This window comes from Chionomys nivalis, chromosome 16, assembly GCF_950005125.1.
Source record: "Chionomys nivalis chromosome 16, mChiNiv1.1, whole genome shotgun sequence".
In the NCBI taxonomy this organism is placed as follows: Eukaryota; Metazoa; Chordata; class Mammalia; order Rodentia; family Cricetidae; genus Chionomys; species Chionomys nivalis.
In genome coordinates this window covers 64258177-64278049 of record NC_080101.1, presented here as the reverse complement: position 1 = coordinate 64278049, position 19873 = coordinate 64258177, and the positions used below count along the sequence as shown (strand labels likewise).

General features: G+C 37.8%; 1 protein-coding gene across 8 annotated transcripts in view; it reads right to left on the bottom strand.

The window, feature by feature from the left end:
• Positions 1 to 940: 940 nt before the first annotated feature.
• Positions 941 to 19873, bottom strand: part of Ralyl (RALY RNA binding protein like) — an 806300-nt gene continuing 787367 nt past the window's right edge. For all 8 annotated transcript variants that reach the window (XM_057790445.1, XM_057790446.1, XM_057790447.1 and 5 more), the window contains one exon: positions 941 to 1862. In XM_057790445.1, coding sequence (XP_057646428.1) covers positions 1845 to 1862 — 18 coding nt within the window. In that variant the 3' untranslated portion in view covers positions 941 to 1844. The remainder of the gene's footprint in view (positions 1863 to 19873) is intronic.

The window sequence follows — 19873 nt, the reverse complement described above, 5'->3', positions numbered from 1 at the left end:
CAGGAAAATTTCTTTGCAGCAAGCCACTCACAAACAGCCAAAAGCTGTGTTAAACTCTCTCTCCCTTTTTTAAAAAGCCCTCTCAGGTTTTTAAGTGGATTTAGTCCATCATGTTGGAGCGCCACTCTGTAGTGTTAAGAGCGGCGGGCTACGTTCCTGGCACCTGGCTGCCAACACGGCTAGCTTTACCCGGAATAATTACACGGAATCTGTATTCTTTTAAACACTGCTTGGCCCATTAGTTCTAGCCTCTTACTGGCTAATTCTCACATCTTTGATTAACCCATTTCTAATAATCTGTGTAGCACCATGAGCTGGTGGCTTACCAGGGAGGATCTTAATCTGTGTCTGTGTCCGTGTTCGGCGGGAGAATCATGGCAACTGCCTGACTTGGCTTCTTTCTCCCAGCATTCTGTTCAGTCTACTCCGCCTACCTAATTTTCTGTCCTATTAAAGGGCCAAGCAGTTTCTTCATTAATTAACCAATGAAATCAACAGATAGAAAGGCCAAGCAGTTTCTTTATTAATTAACCAATGAAACAACAGATAGAAAGATGACCCTCCTCCATCATCTCCCTTCAGATGTATGGCCTGTTTGAAAAGCAAGACCTTGTGATGAGGTGGATTGCTTTATATCCTTATCTTTAAATACTTGGAAGAACAATACACATTCTTGAAATGTTATTTGAACGGTAACTTTTGTAAAGAATGGAGGATCATCTAACTTTCTTTTGTACATCAAGTAAATGTATTTTCAAACACAGGCATGCTATAGGGAGTATACTGAACAGACACAAAACATATTTAAGTGTGGTTGGATTGCTTTTATTATTTGATTTGTTTTATCCCATTGTAGAAATGCAAACTGTTCACACTGAATATTAATAATGTGACACAAAAAGACAAAGGACACACCAATTTGTTTTTAAAAGAACCAGTATTTATTAAGAAATTATGTGCTGAATGTGCCTACATCCTGTAGGGATGGTCTCTCCCTTTTCCACTGCACAAGACAATAGCCAAGAGAATTTGGAAAATACAATGCTTGGGAATAGAGGATTCTGAGGACTAGGGCATGAGATGAAGGGGTGTGTGCACTAACTGAAATTTTGGAATCCCAGGACAAGACAATCTTTTCCTTATTAGTCTACTTCTCATCTTTCCAAATACTGAAAACTGTCCGCAGAATTTCACAGTCAGTCTCAAGTAATAGGTGATGACTAGATCATTTCAGCTCACTAGTGCCAAGCATGCTCACAGGTCAAACCAATGTCCTTAAATGGTTGCATCACTTCTGAAATAACGGCATTCTTTTATTAATAAAATGGTGCTTATAAAGGGCAGAAATATAGCTTTTTCAAATAGTTTTCCTCATAGTCTAAAGTACCTTAAACTATAAATAGAAAATAAATTATAGAAACTAGCATACAATGTATATTCTCCATATGACATTGCTGGAAACAAGCTTTAAATGTAGAATTGCAATACTATGTGACTATGTGATCAACAATGACACATGCTAATCATAAAAATAGCTTTTACAAATATACATTTGTATACAGTGTCTCTCTCACCATTCATTAATGTTCTTCACACTTTAAGACTTACAAAACATAATTAAAAAGAGGGAAAACACATTTACAATGTAAACCATAAAATGACAATTTTACAGCTTTTAACACATAAGAAATGGTATGTCTAAAAGTGAACAATATGTCCATATGACTGGGGCTTTATATAAACTGAATTGGAGGTGCTGCTGTTCAGAATGAAACCACCTTTGACATTTCTCCGCATGTCACAGCCTCTTTTTCTTCTTTTACAATATTGTATACAACTTCAGATCACTTTATCTGTAGAAACTGAAAAGAAAAAAAAATACTTGAAAAGGGCAGACATTTGTGGTTTGTTGTTTTTAGCATGTGGGTATACAAGTTATATCTGAGGAGTAAATAAAGAAAAAACTAAAGCAGTAACTATGACTTTAGATCATATATGTTTTAAAACAGTATTTTTGTTGATTCTTTCAGATTGATCATATCAACCCCTAATCCTCCTGTCACTCCTCCAAGAAGGACTACCACCATGCTACTTTTCTGCCTGCCTTCGTTCCTTTCTTTCCTTTTTCCTTCCTTCCTTCCTTCCTTCCTTCCTTCCTTCCTTCCTTCCTTCCTTCCTTCCTGCCTGCCTGCCTGCCTTCCTTCCTACCTTCCTTCCTTCCTTCCTTCCTTCCTTCCTTCCTTCCTTCCTTCCTTCCTTCCTGCCTGCCTGCCTGCCTGCCTTCCTGCCTTCGTTCCTTCCTGCCTTCGTTCCTTCGTTCCTTCCTGCCTGCCTTCCTGCCTGCCTTCCTGCCTGCCTTCCTGCCTGCCTGCCTTCCTTCCTTCCTTCCTTCCTTCCTTCCTTCCTTCCTTCCTTCCTTCCTGCCTGCCTGCCTGCCTTCCTGCCTTCCTGCCTTCGTTCCTTCCTGCCTTCGTTCCTTCGTTCCTTCGTTCCTTCGTTCCTTCGTTCCTTCGTTCCTTCCTTCCTTCCTTCCTTCCTTCCTTCCTTCCTTCCTTCCTTCCTTTGTTCCTTCGTTCCTTCCTTCCTTCCTTCCTTCCTTCCTGCCTGCCTGCCTGCCTTCCTGCCTTCCTGCCTTCGTTCCTTCCTGCCTTCGTTCCTTCGTTCCTTCCTGCCTTCCTTCCTTCCTTCCTTCCTTCCTTCCTTCCTTCCTTCCTTCCTTCCTTCTTGCCTGCCTGCCTTCCATCCTTCCTTCCTTCCTGCCTGCCTTCCTGCCTTTCCTTCTTTTGTGTAGATCCTTTCACATCTGCTTGGTGCTGCCCATATACTGGTGAGTATGAAGCCATTCACAGAAGCATCAAAGATACAAATGATAAGAACACAGTAATCAAGAAACATTGATTCGAAGAGATCTAAAAGCCTTTATTGGCCCCACATATATAAATGCACATTTCATAAAATCCTTCTCAGTGTGTGAGACTGAATTGTCCTTTGTAACATATAGACTCAAAGATTAGTATATTAGGATACTGTTAATATATAAGCAGTGTGATTAACTTCATCCAAAATAAATTGTGTGGAACTTCAGAAATGCCATAATTGGAAAAAAATGTTGTAAAATTTATAGGCACATTGTCTTAGTGACTCGTTCTGAAGATATATCTGGGCTCTGTATAATTTCATACTTAAAAAATGTTTCAGTGTAGTTAATTAGGAGTACTTACTGAAACTTAATAGAGTATAAACTTAAACAGTAGGGTATTGTTTTAAAATTAAACACATCACCTAATTTTAATTTAAAATTTTTGTATTAACAACTGAATTGAAATGCCTAATATATAATTATGCTTAATTTTATATAATTTTATAATTGTGGTTAATGGTTCAATAAAAATTTATTATTGTTAAATGTTGAAGTATTCCAAAGGTTCCTTCATTTATTACATACTAATTTCAAAATAATCATAAATTACATCGATTTTACAATATTTTTTTCTAAACAAAGGGAACCGAATTAAACAAAAAATTAGACCTGCTGTTCTCCCAAAATCTTCAAAGGTCTTTAATGGAAAAATTATATATGTGTCAACAACAAGGACAAGACTAAATTTGGCACTTAGGTGATACTAAGTGCCTGGATGTGTTCAAAGGCCGATTTGTCTTGCACACAGTCATCTTTAAACTAAACTCGGTGCACCTAGGTAGCAATTTCTCTTTGTCATCATGCTCATCCTTTATGCTAATGAACACAACAAGAAAAGTAATGCCAGCCCTGTGAGAGGCGATTCTCCTTAGTAAATGTATACTTTTAATTTTACAAAATCTTCAATTACATAGAAAATGTTTATTAGGCCATAAATGATACTGCTAATAATTTTATATTAAGAAAAATGCTGTCAAAGTTTTTTTCCATAAATATTTAATGTAATGTAATTGTAATGATTGTTCTGTCTCTTTAGGGACAAGCCACGCCCACTCCCTTCCTGCTTGCAGCCTCAGAGCCCCACTTTCTCTCTTTCTGTCCCCTTTCTCGGAAAGGCAGCCTCTCTCCCTCTCCCCCTTTTCTTCCCCTTCTCCCCTTTTTGCTTCCCCTCCATAATCCACCTAATAAATGTCTAACTTTACTCTATATCTCTGTATGGTATGTTTATCCATCTTTCTTCCCCACTGGCTACTGTCACATGGAGAGATACTGCGTGGTCTTATGCACCTTCCCTGCTTGGGACTGGCTGCTTTCGGGACCCAGCAGCTTGCAGCAAACCTATCTGCATGGTGTGCCTATGTGTCTGCCCTGGGGACGCCTAGGGGAAAAGTCACCTTTGGAGACCTGCTGCGTGGTGAGCCCAGGACTGGCTGCTCTCGGACCCGCTGCCCTCTCTGCTCTCAGGACCCGCAGCAGATCCATTACAGTAATGGTCTGGTGAATTTTTATTTAGAATGTCCATTGAAAACCTGATTGAGTCACAGGGCTTCAGGTTATTTTATTGTTGCTGTTGTTTTATGGCTTTTTCTTATTACTGAATTCTTACTATGGCTATTATGTTGAAAGTCTAAAGAAGCTAGGACATACTAAAATATTTAATATATTAGGTATTAGGAACTTTTTCATTAAAAAAAATAGACTGTCGAAACAGACAAAAAAAGTACCAGTAAATAAGAAACCAAATATATTATATTACAAATTATATTTTCAAGGTTTGGGTGCCAAATTACTATTCAAAGACTCTTACAAATGTTTTGTGGATCTTGATGCATTTATATGTATGGTCTTAAAATAATGTATTTCAATTTTGATTTTCAACTATAGTATATTTTATGTAACTAAAATTAAACAAGTGTTAATAAAACTTGCATCTGCAGAAAGCATCAATCCAGGAATATGACACAAATGTATTTTGATACTATCTTTATATCTTTATATATCTTTATATAAAAAATATATATTTATCTCCTCTTATTTCTAATTGCTCAATCTATAGCATATGCATCTTAAACATGTATTTAAAAATTAAAACATTCAATTTTTTTCTTAATCTAATTCTAGGATGTGCTCATGTATAGGAGGAATCAATTCTAGTACAGCTGAAATGGCTGCAATCACCCTCTTGTCATAGAGTCTTAATTAATTATTTTCTTACTACAGATGGAAAATGCTGTAATTAATGTTGTAGCTGTTTTTGTAAAGTTTCCATGCACTGTATTTCTTCATATTAAATTCTGAGATATCACTTTGATTTAGAATATTTACATACTGTCCTGCACATCTGGCAATTATTCACTTTATTAGAAAGGAAAATACCAGGTTGAAGACTGCTGTTCATTCTCTCTTATGCTTTTTATACCTTTCTTTATTTCCTCGTTTGTTCTTTAATTATAAATGATCTTATAAAATATGACTGTAGAGGGAAGAAAAGAGGAAAAGAGGTCTTGAAAACAATATATTGGAATCTTTCCAGAAATTTATAAAGTCTATCATGAGTATGAAATAAAAGCTTTATTAATTTTACTTTGTGTTGTGCTATTATTAGATATATAGAAACATGGCTTGAATATAATTTTTTTCATTAAATAATGAAAAAATTATTCTCAAAGATTTTATAGAAATTCAAATGTGAGAAAGGCTTCCTGTTGATTTCTAATATCCTGGAGAGAAAGGAATAAGCTGTGACATTCTAGATGCCTTCTTTTCCTTCAGGTAAATGGCCATTTGTGAAATTGGTTTGTTTAATATAATGTAAAACTAATTGTGCTCTCTTGAATAGTGGGTAATTTATATTCTTGCTGTATGGAAGCTTGAATGCTTTTAAAACAAATTTGCTTGATGATAAATGTTATTTTTTCCAACTCTCATTTGCTTTTATTTCTGAAAATGACATAGGAAATCACTCTAACAAGACTGTATTACTCTTGTTCTGTTTTACTAAGATGAAGAAGACAGCATGAACCACAAACCAAGTTTGTTTACTTTTAAGCCCCATGTATTCACGTTTGTTAAAATGAAGAGATACCGTAAAATTGGAAAAACTACAACTTACATAAGGTTTTACCACAAAATAAATAATACTTTAAAATACAATTTATGAATTATCATTTATGAGAAATGTTTATCTTTCTAAATTGTGATGTGTAACAATCAGATATTTTATATTTTCTTTGCAGTATCCTTAAAGGCAAATAAATAAGAAAAATTATATAACATTGGCACATATATAACAGTAATAAGTACCTTATCAACACTGTCCACAAGGGTGTGCTATGAAATTTATCAAGAAGGGCAGTGGGATTGTAGGAATTTGAGACATGACTATAATATAACCATGATTATTAAATCAGGCAAATGAAGAGTGTGTCAATTAGAAAATCCAGAGAGTCGTGGAGGAAAGTTTAGTTGTGTTCATCAAACAACTGTTCACAAATATATCTTACTATTAGACATGAGCCTGGCCTCTGATAGGCATGCTATTACAGTTAGATACATCGGCAACCCAAGTATATTCAACCACAGCCAAATCTGTTTTAAATCCATGTTCTCCAATAAAAATGTCTAACCCTAGTGTCTAAATTTTACCAATGGGAAGAGAATGCTCAGGCCAGAGAGCAGGCAGATTTAGCTATCAATATGACAGAAAAATTAGAATCAGACCTTCTGAATTTTATGCCACTCTGTATTAGTTTATACTTTTGTGATTACTCTGAATAAAATCCACTTATTATAAGAAAGATTTATCAGAAATGACTTTTAAATATCTGATGAATTGGTACATGATTGGTTGGCTCTTCTAAAGTAACTTGCTTTTAAATTTGCAGCAAGAATGAAATATCACAGGAGAATGGTATGACTGAGTATTTGGGTAAGCCCAGGCTCACGTCTAATACTAAGACATCAGTCGGTAGAACATGAGACTATTAATCTCAGGGTCGTGGGTGCCAATTTGTTGGAGGGGACTGCTTGTTTGTCCCGGCTACCCAGAACCAAAATAATCACACAGAAACCATATTATATAAATCACTGCCTGGCCCATTAGCTATAGCTTCTTATTGGCTAATGCTTATATCTTAATTTAACCCATCTCTATTAATCTCTGTATTGACATGTGGCTGTGGCTTACCGAATAAAGTTTCATCTGTTTGTCTCTGGAAGGGCTACATGGTTTCTCTCTGCCTCTGCCTCCTTTCTCCCAGCATTCAGTTTAGTTTTCCCTATCTACCTCTATTCCCCTATACCTCTGCTATAGGCCCAAAGCAGTTCCTTTATTTATTAATGGTAATCACAGCATAAAGAGGGAAATTCCTCATCACTAGACAGTTCTTGGGTGGACACAACCAAGTTTCCCACTCATGGCAGTTGAAAAGCAGAATTAAAGAGAGGGGATAGGGACAAGTTCTACTATTTAAAATAATGTCCAGATTTCACTAAGGCTACCAACCCAGAGCAGTGAGTCCCTGACCAGAGGGCAGGCCTCAAGGTCCCCGCCAGGGAAAGCGGGCCCTTGCTGCTGGGGCTGCAGTCTCTGCTGTGATCTGCTGGACCTGCTCTGCCTGCGCCCTATTTCCCTTAGTCCCTGGCTCATTGGGGCATCCAGGAGTTCCTGTGTAGGTGCCGAGAAGTTTCATCGGGACGGGTGAGTGTCCAGGTAGAGAGCACAAACACCCCTCCCCCAGCTCCTGCTGCAGGGCTTGCTCTCCTACACACCCGCCCCCACCCCCACCCCCAAACCTGCCTTGTCTGCAAGGTCCTTAGCTGTGGAACAGTTTCCTGCCATTTCACTAAGGCTACCAACCCAGAGCAGTGAGTCCCTGACCAGAGGGCAGGCCTCAAGGTCCCCGCCAGGGAAAGCAGGCCCTTGCTGCTGGGGCTGCAGTCTCTGCTGTGATCTGCTGGACCTGCTCTGCCTGCGCCCTACTTCCCTTAGTCCCTGGCTCATTGGGGCATCCAGGAGTTCCTGTGTAGGTGCCGAGAAGTTTCATCGGGACGGGTGAGTGTCCAGGTAGAGAGCACAAACACCCCTCCCCCAGCTCCTGCTGCAGGGCTTGCTCTCCTACACACCCGCCCCCACCCCCACCCCCAAACCTGCCTTGTCTGCAAGGTCCTTAGCTGTGGAACAGTTTCCTGCCATTTCACTAAGGCTACCAACCCAGAGCAGTGAGTCCCTGACCAGAGGGCAGGCCTCAAGGTCCCCGCCAGGGAAAGCGGGCCCCTGCTGCTGGGGCTGCAGTCTCTGCTGTGATCTGCTGGACCTGCTCTGCCTGCGCCCTACTTCCATTAGTCCCTGGCTCATTGGGGCATCCAGGAGTTCCTGTGTAGGTGCCAAGAAGTTTCATCGGGACGGGTGAGTGTGTACTATCCTGGGGCGGACGGTCCTGGTAGAGAGCACAAACGCCCCTACACTAAGGCTACCCAACCAGAGCAGCGGGCAGGCCTCAGCAACCCCCGAAAGGGAGCGCAGGCACCTCCAGCTTGTACTGCAGTGTCGCCTGTGTTCTACTGGACCCCGCCCGACCCCTTGCATTCGGCCTTCTTTACGCGGGTCATTGGAATACCACGCATCCATGTTTTGGTGTTGAGGAGTCCACCTGGAAGGGAACGGTTCCTGCCCCTACACTGAGGAGATACACCTAGAGAGTTAGTCACAGCAAAGACTGGTCCAAGACATCAGGCCTCTCCTGGCTCCATTTGAAGGAAAAGATGGGCAGGCGCCAATGCAAGAATTCCCCCAACAACTTGAAAGGCAACGTGACATCACCAGGATCCAGGAATCCCGAAATGAGAAGTCTAAACCCTAATACAGAAGAATTAGAAGAATTCGACTCAAAAGTGAATTTTATGAAAATAATAGAGGACCTTAAACAGGAGGTGAAAAACTGCCACAACCAATTAGAGATTACAAACAAAAAGGTAGAGGAAATGAATAAATCTCTCAAAGATACCCAAGAAAACCAAGAGAAACAAGAAAAAGTAATCAAACAGGTAAGGGAAACGGTTCAAGACTTGAAGAACGAAGTGGAAGTAATAAAGAAAACACAAACCAAGGGAAGGATGGAGATGGAAAATTTGAATAAACGAACAGGAACTACAGAGACAAGTACCACCAACAGATTACAAGAGATAGAAGAAAGAATCTCAGACACTGAAGATACCATAGAGAAAATAAACACTCTCATCAAAGAAAACAGCATAACCAACAAATTCTCATCACAAAACATTCAGGAAATCTGGGACACAATAAAAAGACCAAACCTAAGAATAATAGGGATAGAAGAAGGAGAAGAAGTACAGCTCAATGGTCCAGAAAATATATTTAATAAAATTATAGAAGAAAACTTTCCCAACCTTAAGAAAGATATTCCTCTGAAGGTCCAAGAAGCATACAGAACACCAAATCGACTGGATCAAAAAAAACATCTCCTCGTCATATAATAATCAAAACACAAAACATACAGAATAAAGAAAGAATATTAAGAGCTGCAAAGGAAAAAGGTCAAGTTACCTATAAAGGTAAACCTATCAGACTTACACCTGATTTCTCTATGGAAACCATGAAAGCCAGAAGGTCCTGGATAGATATACTGCAGAAACTACGAGACCATGGATGCAAGCCCAGACTACTATACCCAGCCAAGCTTTCGTTCACTATAAATGGAGAAAACAAAGTTTTCCAGGATAAAAACAAATTTAAACAATACGTAGCCACAAATCCAGCCCTTCAGAAAGTAATAGAAGGAAAATCACAAACCAAGGAGTCCAACAATGCCCACAATAACTCAGACATCTAAAGACCCTTCACCAGCACAACTTGAAGAAGGGAAACACACAAACTCTACTACCAAAGGAAAGAAAGAAAGAAAGGAAAAATGACCGGAGTTAACAACCACTGGTCATTAATATCACTTAATATCAATGGACTCAACTCACCTATAAAGAGGCACAGGCTAAGAGATTGGATACGAAAACAGGATCCAACATTCTGCTGCTTACAAGAAACACACCTCAACCACAAAGACAGACATCTACTCAGAGTAAAGGGCTGGGAAAAGGTTTATCAAGCAAACGGACCTAAGAAACAAGCAGGTGTGGCCATACTAATTTCTAAGAAAGTTGACTTCAAACTAAAATCAATCAAAAGAGATGGAGATGGACATCTTTTACTCATAACAGGAACAATTCACCAGGATGAAATCTCAATCCTGAATATATGCCCCTAATATAAAAGCACCCACTTATGTAAAAGAAACGTTACTAAAACTCAAGGCAGTCATCAAACCACACACACTAATAGTAGGAGATTTCAACACTCCTCTCTCACCAATGGACAGGTCAATCAAACAGAAACCTAACAGAGAAATAAGAGGATTAAGGGAGGTAATGAATCAAATGGACTTAACAGACATCTATAGAACATTCCACCCAAATAGGAAAGAATATACCTTCTTCTCTGCAGCTCATGGAACCTTCTCGAAAATAGACCACATACTCGGTAACAAAGCAAACTTACACAGTTACAAAAAAATATCGGTAACCACCTGTGTCTTATCAGATCACCATGGATTAAAGTTAGAATTCAACAACAACGCTATCCCCAGAAAGCCTATGAACTCATGGAAACTGGACAGTCAACTACTGAACCTCACCTGGATCAAGGAAGAAATAAAGAAAGAAATTAAAGTCTTTCTTGAATTCAATGAAAACGAAGACTCAACATACTCAAACCTATGGGACACTATGAAAGCAGTGCTAAGAGGAAAATTCATAGCATTAAGTGCCCACTTAAAGAAAACGGAGAAAGCACACATTGGAGACTTAATAGCCCACCTGAAAGCTTTAGAAAAAAAAGAAGCAGACTCACCTAGGAGAAGTAGAAGACTGGAAATAATCAAATTGAGGGCTGAAATCAACAAAATAGAAACACAGAAAACAATCCAAAGAATCAATGAAACAAAAAGCTGGTTCATGGAGAAAATCAATAAGATTGACAAACCCCTATCCAAACTAATCAAACGGCGGAGAGAGAATACGCAAATTAACAAAATCAGAAACGAAAAGGGAGACATAACCACAGACTCAGAGGAAATTCAGAGAATCATTAGATCTTACTACAAAAATCTGTATGCCACAAAATTGGAAAATGTTATAGAAATGGACACTTTTTTAGATAAGTACCATATACCAAAGTTAAACCAGGACCAGGTGAACAATCTAAATAGACCTGTTAGTCGCGAAGAATTAGAAGTTGTTATAAAAAACCTCCCCACCAAAAAAAGCCCAGGTCCAGATGGCTTCAATGCAGAATTCTACCAGAACTTCCAAGAAGACCTAATACCTATACTCCTTAATGTATTTCACAATATTGAAACAGAGAAGTCATTGCCAAATTCCTTTTATGAAGCTGAAGTTACTCTGATACCAAAACCACACAAAGACACAACCAAGAAAGAGAACTACAGGCCAATCTCACTCATGAACATCGACGCAAAAATACTCAATAAAATACTGGCAAACCGAATCCAAGAACACATCAGAAAAATTATCCATTATGATCAAGTAGGCTTCATCCCAGAGATGCAGGGCTGGTTCAACATACGAAAATCTATCAATGTAATCCATCATATAAATAAACTGAAAGAAAAAAACCATATGATCATTTCATTAGATGCTGAAAAAGCATTTGACAAAATTCAACATCCCTTTATGATAAAGGTCTTAGAGAGATTAGGAATACAAGGGTCGTTCCTAACTATAATAAAAGCTATTTATAGCAAGCCGTCAGCTAACATCAAATTAAATGGAGAGAAACTCAAAGCTATTCCACTAAAATCAGGAACACGACAAGGTTGTCCACTCTCTCCATACCTCTTTAATATAGTGCTTGAAATTCTAGCAATAGCAATAAGACAACATAAGGGGATCAAAGGGATTCAAATCGGAAAGGAAGAAGTTAAACTTTCATTATTTGCAGACGATATGATAGTGTACATAAGCGACCCCAAAAACTCCAGCAAAGAACTCCTTCAGCTGATAAACACCTTTAGTAATGTGGCAGGATACAAGATCAATTCCAAAAAATCAGTTGCCCTCCTATACACAAAGGATAAGGAAGCAGAGATGGAAATCAGAGAAGCATCACCCTTCACGATAGCCACAAATAGCATAAAATATCTTGGGGTAACCCTAACCAAGGAAGTAAAGGATCTATTTGACAAGAACTTTAAGTCAATGAAGAAAGAAATTGAGGAGGATACCAGAAAATGGAAGGATCTCCCTTGCTCTTGGATAGGGAGGATCAACATAGTAAAAATGGCAATTCTACCAAGGGCAATTTATAGATTCAATGCAATCCCCATTAAAATCCCATCAAAATTCTTCACAGATCTTGAGAGGACAATAATCAACTTTATATGGAGAAACAAAAAACCCAGGATAGCCAAAACAATCTTATATAATAAAGGATCGTCTGGAGGCATTACCATCCCTGACTTCAAACTCTATTACAGAGCCTCAGTATTGAAAACAGTTTGGTATTGGCATAAAAACAGAGAAGTCGACCAATGGAACCGAGTAGAAGACCCTGATTTTAACCCACAAACTTATGAACACCTAATTTTTGATAAAGGAGCTAAAAGTATTCAATGGAAAAAAGAGAGCATCTTCAACAAATGGTGCTGGCAGAACTGGTTGTCAACGTGTAGAAGAATGAAAATAGATCCATATCTATCACCATGCACAAAACTCAAGTCCAAATGGATTAAAGACCTCAATATTAGTCTGAACACACTGAACCTGATAGAAGAAAAAGTTGGAAGTACTCTACAACATATGGGTACAGGAGATCACTTCCTACGTTTATCCCCAGCAGCACAGACATTAAGGGCAACATTGAATAAATGGGACCTCCTGAAACTGAGTAGCTTCTGTAAAGCAAAGGACACTGTCACTAAGACAAAAAGGCAACCCACTGACTGGGAGAAGATCTTCACCAACCCTGCAACAGACAAAGGTCTGATCACCAAAATATATAAAGAACTCAAGAAACTAAACTTTAAAATGCTAATGAACCCAATAAAAAAATGGGGCACTGATCTGAACAGAGAATTCTCAACAGAAGAAATTCAAATGGCCAAAAGACACCTAATGTCATGCTCAACCTCCTTAGCGATAAGGGAAATGCAAATTAAAACAACTTTGAGATACCATCTTACACCTGTCAGAATGGCTAAAATCAAGAACACCAATGATAGCCTTTGCTGGAGAGGTTGTGGAGAAAGAGGCACACTCATTCATTGCTGGTGGGAATGCAAACTTGTGCAACCACTTTGGAAATCAGTGTGGCGATTTCTCAGGAAATTTGGGATCAACCTACCCCAAGATCCAGTAATACCACTATTGGGAATATACCCAAGAGATGCCACATCAAATGACAAAAGTATCTGTTCAACTATGTTCATAGCAGCATTGTTTGTAATAGCCAAAACCTGGAAACAACCTAGATGCCCTTCAATGGAGGAATGGATGAAGAAAGTGTGGAATATATACATATTAGAGTACTACTCAGCAGTAAAAAACAATGACTTCTCGAATTTTGCGTGCAAATGGATGGAAATAGAAAACACTATCCTGAGTGAGGTATCCCAGACTCAAAAAGAGGAACATGGGATGTACTCACTCATAATCGGTTTCTAACCATAAAATAAAAGACATTAAGCATATAATGTGTGATCCTATAGAAGCTAAATAAGAAAGTGAACCCAAAGAAAATCATATAGTCATCCGCATGGAGAGGGGGAAGTAGACAAGATTCCAGGGCAAAAACTGGGAACTTGCGGGTGAGGTGGCATGGGGCAAAGGGGAAATGGGATGAGAAATATGAGAAGGGGAGGATGGGAGGAGCTCGGAGGACTGGGATGGTTGGGATATAGGAAGGATGGATACGGGAGCAGCGAAGTATATATCCTATCTAAGGGAGCCATCTTAGGGTTGGCAAGAGACTTGGCTCTTGAGGGGTTCGCAGGTGTCCAGGAATATGTCCCCAGCTGGTACCTTGGGCAACTAAGGAGAGGGAACCTGAAATGACCCTATCCTATACTGATGAATATCTTGCATATCACCTTAGAACCTTCATCTGGCGATGGATCGAGGTAGAGACAGAGTCTCAATTTGGAGCAACGGTCTGAGCTCTTAAGGTCCAAATGAGGAGCAGAAGGAGGGAGAACATGAGCAAAAAATCAGGACCACGAGGGATGCACCCACCCACTGTGACAGTGGAACTGATTTATTGGGAGCCCACCAAGGCCAGCTGGTCTGGGACTGAATAAGCATGGGTTGATTCCGGACTCTCTGAGCATGGCGGTCAATGAAGACTGATGAGAAGCCAAGGACAATGGCACTAGGTTTCGATCCTAATACATGAACTGGCTTTGTGGGAGCTTAGCCTGTTTGGACGCTCACCTTTCTGGACGTAGATAGAAGGACCTTGGTCTTCCCGCAGGGCAGGGAATTTGGACTGCTCTTCAGTAACGAGAGGGAGGGGGAATGGAGTGGGGGGAGGAGAAGAGGAGTGGGGATAGGGGGAGGGAAATGGGGGGAGGGCAATATTTGGGAGGAGGGGAGGGAAATGGGAAATGGGGAGCAGGTGGAAATTTTAATTAAAAAAGAATAAAAAAAAAAAATAAATAAAATAATGTCCAGCCGAGCGGTGGTGGCGTAACGCCTTTAATCCCAGCACTTGGGAGGCAGAGGCAGGCGGATCTCTGTGAGTTTGAGACCAGCCTGGTCTACAAGAGCTAGTTCCAGGACAGGCTCCAAAACCACAGAGAAACCCTGTCTCAAAAAACCAAATAAATAAATAAATAAATAAATAAATAAATAAATAAAAATAAAATAATGTCCAGTGACAGAATACTCTAAGCAGACACCACCTACTGATCACTCACTCAACTACAAACCTCTGAATGCATTTATCATTCAATGGGATTCCTATCCTTGCAATTCAAATACCTTTCAGAGTCACAGAATCATCACAGCCTGGGGAATAAGCCTTTGGTACATTGGCCTTTTAGGGGAACATATCTTTTCAGAACTCTAATGGAATTTTTTATCAAATATATAATTGCCTGAGGTATTGATCCTTAAGTTCTCTGGATCTGTAAGACTAGTTTCAGACTCTGGTTGGTGATAAGTAATAAGATTATAGAACTGCCAACCTGCTAGCTGATCTTGTCTGTATTTATGAATATTTGCTCTATAGATTTCCAGATATTACTAGGAAAACATTTATAAACATGTCAGTGCATACGATTTTTTATTGAAATTGAACAGAATGAGTGAGAGATTGTATGCTATCCCTTTATATAAATGAGTGAAAATGTGAAGTTCCAAAGAGTTTGAAAGACAATCAGCTGGAATTCCTGACTAGAGTCATCAGCCTGACTGCCTTCAGGAATCCTTAGCATTACTCTTGGTCATTATATCTTCTGAACGTCAGAACTGTCAGATGATCTTGTTAAACTTAGATTGTTAGAGTCTTATCTATTTGTTCTCTCGCATGGCATTTCTTTTCTTTCTTAACTATCTTAGGTCCATCTCAGTTGTTGGGACCAGCTTGATTTCACTGTTGAAAGGCTGTCCTTTGAGGGCCTTTGAAATCTTACATATCTGCTGACTGTTCTTTCCCTAAGACCATATCTTGGAATTATTCATTTAACTGACAGTCTCGAAAAATTAGGTAACTCCTCTTGGTAAAGCATTATCTTCATCTGAAATATTCTTAGACTCTTTCTGAACTATTTACAACTTGCTGGATTCCATAATCTCACATTCTGTCTGTGTGATTGGCTCCACTGCAAACAGGATCCACCTAGCCTCCATTTTGAATATGGGTCTTGAATTGGTACTTAAGAAATGAGAGCAACCATCTGGACAAAAGTAATAAAGGTCTTTACTTCAACAGTCTCTTGATATCTGATAGTCTCTTGATATCTCTTGATATCTTGATATCTGATTTTTTTTCTGACTAAGTAGTTTTAAATGGGACCCTGATTACTTAAAGAAACATAAAAATATGTTGCATTAGCTGTATATATTGGAAAAAATTAAGTTTCCTCGAGACATTAACTGCAGTGACAAGCCACAGTCCATGATTCTTGATCAAACCTGATCCACTGCCTTTTGGGAGTGTTGTATTCCTTTTATTTTTTCTCTATTCCACTTTCTCAATTTAATAACACCCCTCAAAAATTTATTCTTAACTATTCAGTTTTACAACCTTAGCTAATTTGTCCTGTTTAATAATTTTCAATTTTATTCAATCTTTCATCAGAAAAGTCTAACTAAGAGGCAATGGGGCTGTACATTATGGTGGTTCATAAGTAGGTATCCAAAATTATTAGTTTTGCTCGTCTGTGAATCAATGTTTTCTATAATGTCTTAGAATTTGAGTGCTTATGTGTAATATGTTAGCATGATTTATTTTTTTCTAAAATTAAAACAAAACATAAAAGTATTAACATACTTATAAATATAAGAGAAAAGAAAACATATTACTAAATTAACCTTATTTAATACATATGGATATAAAATATAAGAAAATAAAATATCAGTGGGTTTCATGATTTATTCTTTAGTGTAGTTTATGTGCTTGTCTTGTTGGAATAATATAAAGTGATCCACACTGATTTAAATAAAATGTGCTAACATATGATTATAATTACAAATGTCATATCCTTGCTGGGTATTTGGTTGGAATGTGGTCTATCATATATGATTTTTAAAAATTTCCATTAAAGTTAAACAACATCATTTCCTCTGTGTAGCACTGCTTTTGCTAAAGATGTCATTAGCATGATAATAGTTTTGGCATCTAGACTCACATAATCTATTTATATTTGGAGAACATTTCATTGAAATCACAAATTATTTTCAAGTGAAAAGCAAATAGTATTTTTCTTTTGGATTTATTATAGGAATTGTTTCTTATTTATGGAAAATGTAATGATGCCTTTTCCACTGAAACTCCAGAAATATGAAGAAATAGCATGAGAAGGTAGCTGAGCAGGTAATACAGATTACCGAGTGCAGTACCCAGTGATTTAGAGCTCTTCACAAATCAAGGAGATGTCTGTATGACTGTGGCTCCACCTACTGCAAGTGACATGGAATTCCTAACCTCTGTTTGCAGATATTCATGATTGCAAAACTTTATTACCCTCAGTCTAAATCTATTAATTGTCTCAAGTGTATATTAAACCAAAAGTTTACAGAGCTTGGTAATAATTCAGAGAGCTGAGGATAATCAGAATGTATAACTATTGAAAAGTATAGGCATGTCAGTGGCTCCCAGTTAGCGATGATGGGGCCATGTCATATTCTGCAGCATGGCAGAAGTAAACCAGTTGGAAAACAATTCTAGATGGTGACAATAGGAATCAGAGGAGAAATCTGTCACTCGGTTCGTTTTGCAGACCACATATATGCTGAAGAATAAATCAAGGTCCAATCATTATAACAACCCTTATGATACATCAAGAAGATTTCTTAGAGCATGGGATTCTGAGAGCTTTGCCTAAAACTGCCTTAATCTGTTTTAAATGCAGAGCTGAATTGTTCAAAACTTGAGGGGTGATTTGAGAATGACACATAATCATAACTATTATGTGTACAGCATGTTGAAATGAAAGCGATTATTGTGGGTTATGTAACTTTACTTAAAATTAAATTTTCCATGTCATGATTTAATTAATTCAGCACTGAAATAACCTTAATTACATTGATAAGCTGTAAGTTGGGAAATGCTTGATATTATGGTTTGGGCATGGTTTGTGTATGTCCCTAAGTTTTGAGTATTGGGACACTGTGGTCAGTGAGCTGTGTGAGCTTGTAGGTCTTTAGGAAATAAAATTATTAGTAGGCACTGAGGACATCCACCTGAAGGGATGTGGTAGCTCTCATGGGAGCCTGAGGTAATTCATTCAGGATTGCTATCAGGAAAAGAGCAAGTCTACCTTTCCCAACATTACTCTAGCTGCTTGTCTCACCATGCATTCTCCTTATCGTGTAGAAGGCTCTACCTATCCTACAGCATCTGCCACAGGGCCTTTGACAAACCTAGGACTCTGAGGATCTGAGGTCATGCCCTAAAACTTTCAAAACTGTTAACTAGATTTGATTATAATGCTATCTAGCACTAGATATTCCTTTATAGTGTTGGGGAAAGAATAATACACCATATAGGCATATTCAAATTTGTTTTAAACTTTAAGGAATGAGGCATATCTTTGGCCAATCATTCTTCTTTGAATGCTGCATCAAAGAGCAAGGTCCTGTCTACATTAGACCAAGATTATAGATCACTATTCTTTCCACTTGTAACACAAAGGGAGATTCAGTAGGCACAGTTGATCTATGTGACCTTATGGCATTAGAAAAAAGGAGAAGAGACACAGGGAAAGTATGAGAACTTCAACAGGACTGCCACCATGGACTTCATTGATATGCAGTCATTCTTCCAGTAACTGTGTGGGTGTGTGTGTTTGTGAAAGACAGAGTTCCTGTTGTAAGCTAATTCAAAAGCATTTTAATTAAAAAGTTGCTTTAAGCATTTATCTAAAGACGATCTTTAATGAAAGTACTTTTCAGTTGAGAAAAAAGAACAATAAAACTGATTATTGTGGGTTATGTAATTTTACTTAAAATTAAATTTTCCATGCCATGATTTAATTAATTCAGCTCTGAAATGACCTTAATTACATTGATAAGCTGTAAGACTTGCAGGAACTTGAGAATTCAGCTATACACACTCACTAATGTTATTGTATATATTTACAAACTACATTCTAATAATTTATGAAGATTGTAATTATTGTGTCTGTTTTAGAATCACTGACATTCTCAATTGAGTAGGATTTGTAAGTTTTAGTAAGTTATCTTTAAAATAGCAACAATAATTTTGTTGTTACTCTAAATTGTTTTAGTTCTAGGTCAAAAGTTAGTTAATACTAAGATTATTAAGAACCTTGAAATTTCACACATTTAATTGTTTTGTACAGTTACTTGTAGAATTAGCTTTGGTAACACAAAAACGAGTAAATTTATATTGAACAGAAACCTGTAATTTAAAATCAATTGTGATATATATGTGTATTTGTGTGTGTGTATTTGTATGTGTGTGTGAGTATGCTATATAGATATATACATATACATGCTTTTCAGCAACTTTCATTTAATTAATATACTATTTAAAAACAAGATTGTAGTAAATTTTTCCAGTTTAAAGTTGGAAAAAATAAATGAGAGAATACTTTAAAGAACAAAGTATAGAAATCTTTACTATACTGTTAAAGGTCCTTGTTTTATCAGTGTACTTAAGAAGTGTTGGGCAATTTTCAAAAGAACATTAAGGATTATGTCTCTGGAATATTTTCAAACTATCTTGAAAATTCAAAACCTGCTGAATATATAGAATCTTGAATGATTCAGGAGCAATTTTAGAGACCCATAGTACCAGAGATAATTGTGATTATTTGTAAAAAAAAAAAAATCCAGAAAGAAAACATACTCAGAAACAATCAGAAAGCAGAGTTTTCTGCCTTGTGACCAGGTCATGCTCTCTGCAGGACTACATTTTGAAAAAAAAAAAAAAAAAAAAAAACAACAACAAAAAAACTTCATGAAACAAGTTTTGGGTATCAGATCATTTATCCAGGCTTTAGTTTCTTCATTATAAGGAAATCTATTACTTAGTATTTGTTTTAATCATTATCCTGGAGTGGATCAAAGGTAAATAAAGATGTGCAGCATTTTAGTTCAATATACCAATGAAATATTTCAGTATATGCTGATTTTTCTTTTAAAAGCTTCTTGTGGACAAATCTGACCACTAATCAAAAA